Genomic DNA, 15,408 nt, shown 5'->3' with positions numbered 1-15,408 from the left:
AAATATCACAATTTTTAACAAAAATAAACATTTTTTTCCTCACTTTAGGCCGATACGTATTCTTCTACATATTGTTAGTAAAAAAAATCGCAATAAACGTATATTGATTGATAGATGGTGATAGATTTATGACATTTTTTTTTTTTTTTTTTAGTAATGGCGGCGATCTGTGATTTTTATTGTGACCGTGACATTGCGGCGGACACATCGGACACTTCGGACACGTTTTTGGGGCCATTCACATTTATACAGCGATTAGTGCTATAAAACTGCACTGATTACTGTAAATGTGAATGGCAGGGAAGGGGTTAACCACTAGGGGGCACTGAAGGGGTTAATATGTTCCCTAAAGTGTGTTCTAACTGTAGGGGGGAGGGGACTCACAAGGGGAGGAGACCGATGTGTGTTCCTCTGTACTGGGAACATCGGTCTCCTCGCCTCTGAGGCCCTGTACACACATCCGAGAAACTCGAACCATTGACTAACGAGGAAATAGAGAACATGTTCTCTATTTGGCTCGACGAGTTCCTCGTCGGTTTCCTCGGCCAAAAGTGTACACACGACCGGGTTTCTCGGCAGAATACGGCTCCGATCGAGTTTCTGGCTGAATTCTGCCGAGAAACTCGGTCGTGTGTATGGGGCCTGACAGGAGGCCCCCACCCCATTTAAAAAAAAATGGCACGGGGTTACCTTTAACCACTCCAATACACTGTGTTATATATACTACCATGCCTGCATTGGCTGAATATATAGGGCTAGATTCAGCAAGAATTTACGCCGGCGTATCTATAGATACGCCGCGTAAATTCAAAGCTGTGCCGGCGTATCTTCTTTCTGTATTCCGAAAGCAAGATACGCCGAAATTAGGCTAAGATCCGACTGGCGTAAGTCTCTTACGCCGTCGTATCTTAGGGTGCATATTTACGCTGGCCGCTAGGTGGCGCTGCCGTCGATTTCAGCGTAGAATATGCAAATGACCTGTATACGCCGATTCAGAAACGTACGTGCCTCGGCGCATTTTTTTTTTACGTCGTTTACATTAGGCTTTTTCCGGTGTAAGGTTGCTCCTGGGTCTATGAGGCGTACGCAATGTTAAGTATGGACGTCGTTCCCGCCTCGAATTTTACAATTTTTACGTCGTTTGCGTAAGTCGTTCGCGAATAGGGCTGTACGTAAGTTACGTTCACGTCTAAAGCATTGACGATTTGCGGCGGAATTTCGAGCATGCGCACTGGGATTCTTTTACGAACGGCGCATGCGCCGTTCTTAAAAAACTTCAAATATGTGGGGTCACACTAAATTTAAATAAAACATGCCCACATCATCCAAATTTGAATTAGGCGGCCTTACGCCGGAGCACATACGTTACGCCGCCGCAAGTTCTTTCAGAATACGGAACTTGTGCCATAATTTATGCCGGCGTAACGTATCGGAGATACCTTACACCCGCACAAGATTATGCAGGGCTACCTAAATCTAGCCCATAGTCTACACTGAAAAATATAGGCTACACTGAATGGAGAGTGTATATGTGTGTGCGTGTACTAGACTATATATATATATATATATATATATATATATATCTATATATATATATACATATTTATATATATATAGATATATAGATATATATATGTATGTGTATATATATATATATATATATATATATATATATATATATATATATATATATATATATATCAAGTATACTGCCACTTACTTACTAACCTGCCTGCCTAATCTAGCTCAAACTATCTCCATCCACACCATACATGGCCGCAATATAAACAGCCTTATATAGTGTGGGGCGTGGACTTAGTCCCCCTGAGCCATGATTGGCCAAAAGCACACTGCCTTTGGCCAATTATGGCTTTCTCAGTACAGCCTGCTGTGATTGGCCAAAGCATGCAGGTCGGGGGAGTCTTTATGGCCTCTTGCACTCTTTATCCTTACTCTGGTGCTCCTATTATGGAGCTGGATGAGCGAGTGAACCATGTAATGACACCCGTGACTCAGGATCTTGTTCCAATCTCTATAGGAGCGCATAAGATAGAAATTAACCTGGAGACAATGAAGTGGGGCACGGTTGAGCTGTCTCCACTCCCCTATTGGGAGGATCATGGGGCCGTGACCGCACCTCCCACATGTCATCGTAAGTCTGGCAAGGTTGGAGACGATGGGCGGATTACAAATGTTAACCACGCCCTCTGAGCGTCATCGCGGGGGACGTTAAGGGGGAAGGTGTCCGTGTCGTCAGGGTGATGTGAACTACGGAGGCGGGTTTTCTAACTATCAATTAGACAAGGCAGTTTATTTAAATGACGTGCATACAAGCTCCCGTGATACGCTGAAAAAGTCCCACCCTAGGGACGAAACGCATGCGGATAGGATAGCTGTGTGATGTCATCAAATCCACCACTCAGAACGTGCCTAGTGAAGCTTGAGTTTGTTTGTAACAGAGGCAATCTTCTTAGCACTGGGTTCAGTGCTTCACTTGTGAGTTAATTTCTTATTTAATAAAGAGATTGTTTTGATACAAGCAGAGAGCACTATGTATGTCTAATTTGATCTTTACATGAACCACGCTATTGCCAACTATACATAAGAGGGATACATCACTACTGCAATTAATAAGCCGAAAGTAACTGCTGAAGTGGCTTGGAGGCAGGATCCATCTCCTATTATTGCACCTGTGGGGAAAGTGTGCATGACCTTCTGTTCATTCAGGGGTCCACTAAGTGAGGTGAGAGGCCTGTACTTATGGTGGTGGATGCACAACAAGGATGCACAATAATTTATCTACATCTAAGCACCCTGATCACTACTGAGGATTCTATCCCTGTCTGGTGGCACTTTTCCTCTCGTAATTTTTGGCTTTTTTACCATTAGAATTGGAACTACTCTTTGGTTTTAAATCATATGCATTGGGACTGTCTTTATGTGTGTTGAACTATTGGACATTACCTATATGATTTTTAGATTTAAGTTTATTGTTTTTATCCCATTAAATCTAGACCTAGTGGTTCACAGAGTTAAGGCTAGGCTGAAAGTGTGGGAGAACCTCCCCCTATCGCTTTTAGGCCGAATTAACCTTATAAAAATGAAAATAATACCCAAATTTACATACCTGTTTCGAAATTCTCCACAATGGATACCCTGCTCCTTTTTCACAAAACAGAATCAAATATTCTCCTCCTTCCTCTGAGGCTCTAACCTCCCTCAATTTAAATTGTCCACCCTGATGCGACCGGTGTCGCAGGGGGAGGTTGGCATTTCCAGACTGGAGGCTGCAGTGGTCCGCTCTGTGGGGGCCCTTTCACATTTACCCCTTCGAGGACCTAAAGCTCTGTACAATTTAACCCCCCCCCATGCTCACGACCCTAACGGCCTGGAAAGCAGGACTGTGACTTGAGAAATTCCCACGGACTGCAGTCTCCCCCAACTCCCCCCTGTGGAACAACCCCACCTTACCCCATCTTTACACATTACCAGACCCCAAAATATGGGCCAAATGCTGTATTGAATTGATATCTGACCTTACCACCAACACCACCATACACCCATTCAATATGAGAGGTAACTGTCAGCACAGATACAAAGTACATGTATGGGTAGGGGTATGGTGATTAGTCCATTAGAAATAATAGTAACAGGCAGTTCAATGGTTAAAAATGCAGGTGATTTGGCTGTTCAATGGCGGCTGCTGTCCTCAGAGAGCTGACTCTGTGGTAAACAAAGGAGGGGTAGAGAAAGGAAGCAGCACCAATCAGCCTTTGTTCTCCCTGTCTGACCCTCCTCCCAGAAGTGTTCCTTGGAAGTAATCACGTGACCTGTCACGTGACCTGTGAGGCTGGAACAGGCTTCATCCTGATGGCCACAGGGACAGGCCTGAAGACTCCACACATTCTGCTTTCTTCACTTCTAAGCAGCCCATGGATCCGGGACGAGGACTACAGGATGTTACAGATGAGCCTTCTTTCCTTACCCTCTTGTAAGTGTGTTTTGTACAATGTGTCATTAAAAGAACCTCTTTCAGGCCTTGTACACACGACCGAACATGTCTGCTGAAACTGGTCCGCGGACCAGTTTCCGCGGACATGTCCGACCGTGTGTAGGGCCGACCAGACAATTTTCCGGCCTAGCGGACAGGTTTCCAGCGGACAAAAGTTTCTTAGCATGCTAAGAAACTTGTCCGCTGGAAGCCTGTCCGTCGGACATGTCCGATGGTTAGTACGACTCATCGGACATGTCCGCTGGCCCGAGAACCCGCGCATGGCGTTGAAGTGATTTGACGCATGCGTGGAAGCATTGAACTTCCGGATTCGCGCACGTCGCCGCCACGTCGCCGCCACGTCACCGCATATTCTGTCCGCGGGGAATTTGGTCTGATGGTGTGTACATACATCAGACCAAATTCAGCCAGCAGACATGTCCGATGAAAACGGTCTGCGGACCGTTTTCATCGGACATGTCTGGTTGTCTGTACAAGGCCAAATACTGCACTTAGGTGGCGCTTCCTTTCTCTACCCCTCTTTTGTTTATACACCCATTCAATTATCCAGTATCCCACAATAATGTTCCCCCCTCGTACCTATTCTGCTTTTTACAACTGTCCTAAGCGTTCAAAGCCTAAATACGCCCCAACAACATGCAAATAGTGCAACAGACCACTGTCTTATATGCACATCTCCTCCAGGTTTCCTCCCTGGATCTGTCATTGCTTCGTCAGCAATGGACGCAAGATATCCTGGGACTTGACTCCGAGGACTGGAAGGACATTTGGGATTTCCCATTCAAAATCCTTGTCTCACTTCGAGACTGTCTCATAAAGTACAAAATACTCCAGCAGGCATATATCCCCCCGTATAGATTGCATAAAATAGGGGTTGCCCAAAGAAATATGATAGAGTGTGGGCCAAATGGTTGGCTGAGGCCTCCACAGCAACTTCTGACTATATAGACCCTCAATAAAATGCCACTCCACTTGTGGAAGTAAATGTGGATACTTTAGGGGCCATTTTTATTGTAATTATTACCTTGGTTCTGTTTTTTTTACATTACTTGTCCCCTTGTCTCGACTGGTAGTCATGATCACAAGTTCCTCTAATTGAGCAAGAGCCAAGTTAGCAGTAGACATGTGCATTAGTTTTCGTCCGAAAACATATTCGTCCGAATTTCAGCTATTTTCGTGATGGTTTTAACAAACGAAAACGAAAGTGCAGAATACGAAAACCGAAAGATCCGACATAAACAAATGCTTTATTTTCGTTTTCGTCAGTCGAATGTGCCTAACCTTAAAACTCTATTAGTCCAAAATTATTCTACATAGAGAGAAAAGATTCGACATTATAGAGAGAAAAGATTCGACATTATAGAGAGAAAAGATTTGACATTATAGAGAGAAAAGTTCGCTGCTGGAATTGGGCGGGGGAAGTAAAATAAAAATAATGATGATGATGAATGTTATTGGCTGATTGTAACCAAAGAGAAGGAGCAGTAAAATAGCTAAAACTAACTTGACAATTCAACATGAATGACGAAGATTCGACAAAGCATCGAAAAACATACAAACATACAAACGCCAAATCTGTCATTAAAGGCTTAAGGTGTCTGTCGAATGTTCAAAGAAGATTTGACAGAGCAGCTAAACTGTACGACGCCGCAATCGTACATTTCTGGTCAAATGCTCGGCCCATAGGCTATAGAAAAATTCTAATGTTGGTTGACTAGTAATAATAATTAATAAATAAAATTATTACTAGTGTCACACAACATTAGAATTCTTCTATAGCTTGTAGGCGGAACATTTGACCGGAAATGTACCATTGCGTCGTTGTACAGTTTAGCTGCTCCATCGAATCTTCTTTGAACATTCGACAGACACCATAAGTAATCAATGGCAGATTCAACCTTAATTCATTCAGATTTTTGGATGAATGCAATTTCTAACGAAAAATTAAATAAATAAAAACGAATTTCGGGAGTAACTAAATACATTTATTTTTCAGATGAAAACAAAATTCCAAAACAAAATATTTCAGTGTGCACATGTCTACGTAGCAGTAAGGTTTTGACGTGATTCAGCTGTTTGAAATTTATGATGGATGTGATACAATATGCCGGCTGGCACTGACCCCTATGTGGGTCTGGTTTCGATGCTGTGGTAGGTTAACTGTTGTTTGTCTGTCGTTAAAGGTTGTATGTCTTTATACTCAATAAAAAGATTAAAAAAAAAACACCACAAGGTACTCACATGATCCAGGACAATAAAAAGCATTCAAACAGCATGGTGCCTCGCCAACAGCCGGCATCAGCAGGCGTGACAGCATCACATGTTCGTGGCCCCATCCAATGCGTTTCACGTCACAGTGCATCATAAGGGGAACAGGAGCATATTCACGCTCTGTGCAGCCTATTTTCCTTTTCCTCTATGATGGCTGTCTGAGTTGGACGCTGGTATTAGGGAATATCATATGTTGAAACCCAGTGGACCATACTGATCGCATCTTGAGACACCCGGAGGGGTCCATTATTTCTCATGTGTGTTTTATCTCTGTAATTGGGGATTGCAACGATCTGGTAAAAGGCTTGAATACGGTGAAGGGCAGGTGTATATTGTGAAATTCCTTAACAATTCACATGGTTTGTCACTGGGTGGGATAATCATTATCTTGAGGAGAATTAGACACATTTTCATTCCACTACATACTTTCATTGCTATTGGAACACGACACATTTCCATATTGAACTTTATGGACTATTCAATTCACTGTTTGATTGTATATTGATATATATATTTTTTTTTTGCATAGAAACCAGAAGCGCACTATTATTTGTGCATATACAGTATATATGTTTTCACATTACTTTTGGTATTCAGTTGATATATAGTTGCAGCCTATTGCATTAGGGTGTGCACCTCAAAGCTCCGACACACATGCGTGTGTGAGATATTTACCGGCCTCTTCCCAGCTCTCCATCCTGAAGCAATGAGGGGAGGGGGAGTGTATCGGTCACCACCGTTTACGATATTCCCATTCCATCAACCACGACAGCTTATCTGACACTCCAAACATCCAACAGACACGATCCATTCCATTCCCCAGAATAACCGAGACTCACACAGCACTGGTACTGGTTTCAAAATGTATGAACATTTTTAATGGTATCTTAGCTTTCTTATATACAGCACAGCATGTTTCAGTTAATCACAGGGACAAATAACTCTCCACCCACACATCACACAATGGGGCTTCAATCACATTCTTTTAGACAATGACATTCAGAGAAGTTAATTATTCCACAGACGTCCGGACTCCGATACTAAGTGATTCACCTGCATAATACACATTTCTATGACAGACGTTTTGGCACCAATTTAACATGACCTAATTACTACAGCTGAGAAGTCAGACGTTATGACTCTCACCTGCTATTCCTATCACATAGTATCATTAATAGTTTTTCACACAAACACACTCCTTTACTAAACATAATTGACATGCTAATTCCCTACCCCTGAAAGGAGACATCTGACTTTCCAGACTTAATCAGTGCAATAGACGCATCACAGTATTAGCATCACAGCATCACACAATGGACAATAGAATGTCTTTCAAGAGTCTACGCAATTAACACCTCAAAAGCATGTGTCCCCCCATTGAATGAAAACACTCCATTTGGAGTCAGACTTTAACAACCTGTAAAATCCCAAGATATCCTGCAAAACATGAATCATCATTAATGTCCCATCTCATGTAATTTATAATTAATATTTCTCAGTCACCCTATGCTCAAAAGGGGCACAGGGTGACCCGAGACCCAAGAGTCATTAGTGACGCTGGCACAGGAGTACCCCCCATCCTTTAAGGCCTTGTTCACACGGTCGGTCCAAACCGATGAAAAGGGCCTTAAGTCCAGTTTCATTGGTCAAATCCGACCGTGTGTACGGCCCATCGGTTCATTGTCCTTCGGTCCAAAATTTTAAAACATGCTTTAAAATCGAACCGATGGACCGCTGCCCGTTCGGTCCAAACCAATGGTTAGTACAGAAAGCATCGGTTCAAAACCAGCGCATGCTCAGAATCAAGTCGACACATGCTTGGAAGCATTGAACTTTGTTTTATTCAGCACGTCGTGTGTTTGATGTCACCGTGTTCTGACCCGATCAGTTTTTGGAACGATGGTGTGTACGCACATCAGACCATCAGGCCACTTCAGCGGTGAACCGATGGAAATGGCCCGTCAGACCATTCTCATCGGTTTGGAACGACCGTGTGTATGTGGCCTAAAAGTCTCTGGGTGTCACGGGCCATTCCGTTACTGGGAGCAAGGGAGCTCACAGGGGGACCCAGGCAGCAGAAAGAACAGGGGCAAGTGGCATATATTGGTATGGTATTGGTATTTTCCTTTTGTGGCATCTGAATGTCGGCAAAAGGGAGAGGAGAAGAAGCCTACTTTTAGCTGCTGCAGCAGGAAAATACAGATTGGTTCCACTAAATTCCACCTCCTGTCCAGGTTCTGGGGGTCAGCAAGGAAGAATTGCAGTTTACCTGCCACCTGCCCATGATCACTGGGGAGATCGCCATTGATGGGTTGTCAACCTTAGGATTAGGGTGTGCACTTGGTGCCCCTCTTGTGCACGCCTGTGGGTGCAGCTCTTTGATAGCTCATTACACTTCAGCAGAGAAACACACCTTTGTTTAAAAATCTTTATTTCCTAACAAAATTCCTAAAATCAGCTAAGGTTTTTTGCAGAGCTCCCTTGATCTCACGGTTTCTTAAGCTGTAAATGATTGGATTGATCAGTGGAGACACCATGACATACAATAAAGATCTATACTTATTCATGTAGCTTGAGCTTTCATCTGATGGTGTCATGTAGACAATGATCAATGCCCCATAGAAAGCCCCAACCAAGGTTACATGGGAACTACAAGTGGAGAAGGCTTTTCTACGCCCATGTGCAGATGATATCTTTAAAATAGTGACTATGATGCAAATGTATGTAAGTAAAATAAAAGCAAATGGTAAACATATGGTGATGATTGAAATAATAAAATCTTGTAGCTTTAAAGCAGAAGTATCCGAGGTGGACAATTCAACCACTGGGAAAAAATCACAGAAAAAGTGGTCTATATAATTCAGCCCACAGTAATCAAACCTGTAGATCATAATCAGTTCACTTGATACTAAAATGATAACACAGAAATATAACCCAACGATCACCTGGAGGCAAACATGAGAATTGATAAGTGAGGGATATCGTATTGGATTGCAGATAGCCAAATACCGATCGTAGGACATGATGGCGATCAGAAAACATTGCAAGTAGCTACATATACCAAAAAAATAAAGCTGAGTAATGCAAACATCCAGTGATAATCTTCCTTCATCTTTGAGGATGATATCGAGTGTCATGGGCACCACACTGGTGGTCAGTAGGACATCAGATGTAGCCAAATACTTGAGAAAGAAGTACATTGGAGATTTAAGCTGATCAACAGTTGTCACTAAAAAGATTATTAATATATTTCCACTTAGGATCATCATGTATGTTAGAAGGAACACAATAAACAGCAGAATCCTGAATTTATAAAGACCTTGAAATCCAAGTAGTTTTATTTGTGTGACCTGAGTCTGGTTGGGGTCACACATTCTTTAGTTGGAAGACACCAATGATTTTTTTTCCTAAAAAAATAAAATATGATCAGATGCGATGATAGAAAATACAGGTTTAACTCAAATTAAAATTAAATCAAGTTTTTTTTTTCCACAAATTAACTAATCAATTTCTGTGCCTACATTTACCAGAAGGATTGTTCTTTCTATGTTTTGAAGGTCTTGGTTGATATTCAAGTCATAGACAAACATGTAAAAAGGAGAAGGAGAGTAGGAAAGAGACTCTGAAGCCCTGTACACAGAGTCAGCCGAGAAAACCGAGGGGAAAGCCGAGAACCAGGCAGGAAAACTGCCATGGAGCTTTGGCCCGGGAATCCCGGCCGTGTGTATGCTCCATCGGCACTGCCTCATAGTCTTTTCCATAGGTAAGTAGTAGATCTGGCGGAAAAAAACGCTGGGAATCCCAACGGGAAAATAGAGAGCAGGTTCTCTATTTTCCCGACGGGATCCCTGGCTGTTTTCCTTATGGGAAAATTGTGAGGAAGCATACACATGTCCGGTTTTCCCAGCCCAAAGCTCTCCTGCTGGGAAAACCGGTCGTGTGTACGAGGCTTTAGGGATTGATTTAGTTAGTAAAACCGGAGAGTGCAAAATCTGGTGCAGCTGTGCATTGTAGCCAATCAGCTTCGAACTTCAGCTTGTTCAGTTAAGCTTTGACAAAAAAAAACCTGGAAGCTGATTGGTTTCTATGCAGAGCTGCACCAGATTTTGAACTCCCCAGTTTTAGCAAACCAACCCCTTAATGTAATGATTGGTTTCAAATATCACCAAAACCGCCCTCCCTGCTTCTCTCAGGACCTACTGCTCTCAAGCTTCCTTGTCTCTTCCCCCCATGCTCATCTCCAGGACTTCTCCAGAGCCTCTCTCATCCTCTAGAACTCCTTACCTCAATCTGTCTGGCTATTTCCTACTCTGGCTGCCTTTAGGCAACTCATCTCTTCAGGGAAGCCTATTCCACCTCCAACTAATCTTGTATCCCTTCCATCAGCTCATTCCCACAGTTACAACCTTCTGTACCAGTTGCCCCACCCTATTTGATTGTATGCTCTTATCAGCAGGGCACTCTTGACCCTCTATTTTTTTGTATTGTAACTGTACTGCCCCCCTTTTATATTGTAAAGTGCTGCGTAACCTGTTGGTGCTATATAATAATAATAATAATAATAATAATAATAATAATAATAATAATAATAATTACTTATCTGTCAATGAACATGAAAGTGTGTTTACTAAGTAAAATGCAATGTATTTCCGTGCTAATATGGAAATAAAGGAATATCAACAAACTGCTGCAGTAATGCAAAGTGTATAAAAGTGGCTGGTGCTGCGCTGTTTAAAAGTAATAAAAAGCAAAATAAATCTTCCTAACTGGTGTTAAAAAAAAACCTAACAAAAGTGCTTTACTAAGTAATTTGGTCCAAGAAAAAGATCACAGAGGAGGAAAATAAACACTTTAAAATTTACAAATCCAAATGTTAAAACAAAAAACAGCTGGGCACAGCTGGGCACTAGCTGGGCACTAGCTACACTTATGCCCTGTACACACGATCGGTTCATCTGATGAAAACGGACCGATGGACCGTTTTCATCGGACGAACCGATCGTGTGTGGGCCCCATCAGTTTTTTTTCCCATCGGTGAAAAAAAATAGAACCTGTTTTAAATTTTTCGTATGGTTAAAAAAACGATGGAAAAAAACGATCGTCTGTGGGGAAATCCATCGGACGAAAATCCATGCATGCTCAGAATAAAGTCGACGCATGCTTGGAAGCATTGAACTTAATTTTTCTCTGCACGTCGTTGTGTTTTACGTCACCGCGTTGGACAAGATCGGATTTTTAACCAATGGTGTGTGGGCAAGACTGATGAAAGTCAGCTTCATTGGATATCTGATGAAAAAATCCATCGGTTTGTTTTCATCAGATATCCGATCGTGTGTACGTGGCATTAGAGGTTCTTCTCTTCTCTTTTATACCCTGTAAAAAAAAATGCTTTGATATACAAGTGCTTTGAATTAGAAGCATGTTTCTGGAATGAATTATGCTTGCAAACCCTGGTTTTACTGTATTAGGAAAAACGTAAATAAAGTCAAATAAAAAAAAAAGGCTAGCCATACAAGGTTGGCCAATAACAGATCTCCATCCACACAAACATGGCACCCGCCATTGTCAAAATATCCCAATCAGTGGCTGAAGTTGATGGTGATCCAAAAATATTCCAAAATAAAACAATCAACTTCTGTTGACCAGGGAAGCCAACACACTGATAGAAATTTGGATCGACCAGGGTAAGGCCAATCTCAGGCCTAGTACACACGAGAGGATTTATCCGCGGATACGGTCCAGCGGATAAATCCTCTCGAGGATTTCAGCGGATTTGGATCCGATGGAGTGTACTCACCATAGTATCGAAATCCGCGCCGAAATACGCTCACGATGAGATGTCGCGCCGTTGCCGCGATGATGACGCGGCGACGAGCGCGACACTGTCATATAAGGAATTCCACGCATGCGTCGAATCATTACGACGCATGCGGGGGATCCCTTCGGACGGATTGATCCGGTGAGTCTGTACAGACCAGCGGATCAATCCGTTGGGATCGATTCAAGCGGATAGATTTGTAGACATGTCTACAAATTTTTATCTGCTGGAATCGTGAAATTCCCGCGGATAAATATCCGCAGGAATGTACACACCATAGAATCTATCCGCTGAAACCGATCCGCTGAGATTTTTCAGCGGATGGATTCTATGGTGTGTACGGGGCCTTAAAGGGGGTTGTAAAGGTTTGTTTTTTATTTTTCTAAATAGGTTCCTTTAAGCTAGTGCATTGTTGGTTCACTTACCTTTTCCTTCCATTTCCCTTTTAAATGTTTATTTTCTTTGTCTGAATTTCTCAGCTCCTGTTTCTCCTCAGTAAACTTCATACCATCATCTGGGCGGTCAGCCAGAACAGCTTACTGAAAAGCTAACTGAGGAGGAACAGGAAGTGAGAAATTCAGACAAAGAAAAAAAACATTTAGAAGGGAAATTGAAGGAAAATGCACTAGCTTAAAGGAACCTATTTAGAAAATAAAAAACCTTTACAACCCCTTTAAGCTATGCTACACATTATACAATTGTCTTGTACACTTTTTCTTTACATTTACCAAAACCATAAAATATGAGGTCAAACCTAAACACTTTCAAGTTGTATGCTATCAGGCAGGCCCCTGCACTACATAATTGAAGGTACATTTAAAGGAAATTGTATAATCTGTTGCCAGCTTTAGCTTTTAGCAAGCATTTGTACTTTCAGAAAATGTTCTTAGTCTAAGACAGTGGTTCTCAACCTGGGGGTCGGGACCCCCTCGGGGGTCGAATGATGATTTGCCAGGGGTCACCGAATCCTGAAGCCTGCACCGCTCTCCCAGTCTTTTTGCGGCCGCCCAGCAGGGCTGTCCCTGGAGCCCGCTCCCACCCACTCAGCCACTTCGCAGCCACCCATTCAGTTCGGCAGAGACAAGAAGTCAGCTTACTGGTGAGGAATGTGAAGTTGGAGGGGCTGGAGGACACCCTATCTCCTGATTTCGGCATAGGTGTCTCTGCAACGAGACACCACAAAGCCGGTGACACAGAGAGTAATACTACCTGTGATTATAGTTGCCATCGAAAGTCCCCACTACAGTTCTCAGATCAGCAGATGACCTTCAAGAGCACCTAAGTTGACTGATCAGAACTCCCCCCAGCACTTCCACTGATCCCATCCCCCCAGCACTGACACTCATCCCAACTCCCCGCCAGCACTGCCACTCATCCCAACCCCCCCTCACCATAAAAATAGAGAATACATGGAAGGGAGAGAAAAAGAGGGGGAGGAACAAAGAAAGGGAGAGAAAGAACAAGAAAGATGGGTTGAGCGAGGGATGGGGAAAAAACTAAAATGTAGGATAGAAAGGTAAAAAGGGAAAGAAAGGAGAACAAAGAGTGGTACATCCTAAAATGTACCATAAGGGGGTTCAATACTGTATGAGTGGAAGGGACTTAGGGAGCGTTAAATGTCTGTGGGTTAGGGGCACAAATTACTTGGTATGAAAATAATTTTACTGTTAGGGGTTCCCATAACTTGTGAAATTTTATCAAGGGGTCACGGCACTAGCAAGGTTGAGAACCACTGGTCTAAGAAAAAGTAAACAAAGCAGCCACCACATCTACTGTAAGGGCTGCCTCATTGCATTCTTGAGTGTAGTTATTTCTTACCTTCTAGTCATTTTTTAGGTCATACATAAAGTTCTCTAAGATGTACAATTAACATTTCAAAATGCAGTAACAATTTTATAACTTCAGCTCATTAAACGGTACATTTCTTAAAATTACAAATAACTGGAAATTTAAAATTGTGTAAAAAAAAAAAATATCTGTAGCATGACCTTCGCTATAATAGCATTTTTTTTCTTGAACTCAATGAAGAAATTATGGATATATCTGGATTTTTTATCCCCAATAAATACCTGTGTTTGGACAGTATCATTTGATGTCAGTAGTCCTCTTACAGGTGTACAGGATACAGGGATACAGGGATACAGGGGATACAGGGATACAGATACAGGACAGTATCATTTGATGTCAGTAGTCCTCTTACAGGTGTTGTTTTTCTCAGAATCAGAAAGTCTCAGAATCAGATTTTTTTTCTGTTTTTCTCTGCAAGTTCTGATAATTGGCAGCTTTTGAGGAGACTTTATAAGGTTCATGGTGGATGGGAGAATACCTGGGGAATACATTCATTGTCAATCCCCTGAGCGCACCAACTTTGCACCTGAGTTTTATAAAGTGACTAATTAATATCATGGAACTGTGTAAGCACTGGGTGGCTCATTACTAATTTTTACAGTATATAATGATTCAGTTTCGGATCTCAAATAGGTTTGAGGCGAACCCAACCCTTCCATGGCTAATTAATGTGGTATGTTCCTGTGACAGACCTAGCCGGGACAGAGGCTTTTAGAGAGGACTGAATGCGAGCCTCTTGCCTTCCGATTATGGGCCAGGGCCTGAAAACAGGAAGGCGGATGGGTTATCCCGGCAGACAGACCTGGAACCTTAAGATAACTTTTCCAACAACCTCGAGTTGACCCGTTCGGGGTCCCACTGTGGCTGTTGGACTGTTTCTCAGGGGGGAGTATTATCATGGAGCTTGGAATGCTGAAGTGTTTGAATCTGTTACACAGTGGGGGGTCTTCTGCCCTGTCTTAAAGCTAACCCCCCCTTCAGATGGCTTCATGGTCTGGAGGAAAAGCATTGTTCTGTGTTTGGCTGTTTGTGCACTTTGATTGCCCCCTGGGGCTTCTGTCTGATTACACATAGCAGTCCTCCTATTCAAGCTATCAGACCAATCCCTGCTGACCCTGTTTCAAGTCCTCATGGCTAAGAGGACCTAATTGAGAACTACAATGTACTTTACAATTGACCAATAGGAAAGCGGTTGTTGGGGGTGGGGTGTTCAAACTGCTGTACAAAAGTGTGTGTGCATCCAATAAAATAGTTTCCTGTTTGAACTTACATACAGCCTGCCTGGTGTTTGTTCTGATGGATTTCGAATGGCACATAGCTGTAGTTCAAAACCCGGAGCCTTGGATGACCGAACCATCAGATGTTGTTATCAGCAATCTGATTCAATAGCAGCAGAGGAGTGTCAGGAGAGTGGAACGGAGTGAGCAAGGGTCTCGTTACAGTTCCATCCAGAGCAGTT

The 15,408-nt window shown here is 42.6% G+C and overlaps 1 protein-coding gene across 1 annotated transcript; it reads right to left on the bottom strand.

The window, feature by feature from the left end:
* Positions 1-8,712: 8,712 nt before the first annotated feature.
* On the bottom strand, positions 8,713-9,657 carry LOC120930637 (olfactory receptor 510-like). Its single transcript, XM_040341814.1, has one exon. It carries the CDS (start codon positions 9,655-9,657, stop codon positions 8,713-8,715), a length of 945 nt encoding a protein of 314 aa, XP_040197748.1.
* Positions 9,658-15,408: the final 5,751 nt, after the last annotated feature.

This window comes from Rana temporaria, chromosome 3 (assembly GCF_905171775.1).
Source record: "Rana temporaria chromosome 3, aRanTem1.1, whole genome shotgun sequence".
In the NCBI taxonomy this organism is placed as follows: domain Eukaryota; kingdom Metazoa; phylum Chordata; class Amphibia; order Anura; family Ranidae; genus Rana; species Rana temporaria.
Note: the sequence above shows the minus strand (reverse complement) of the source record. Positions and strands in the feature narration are given on the sequence as shown.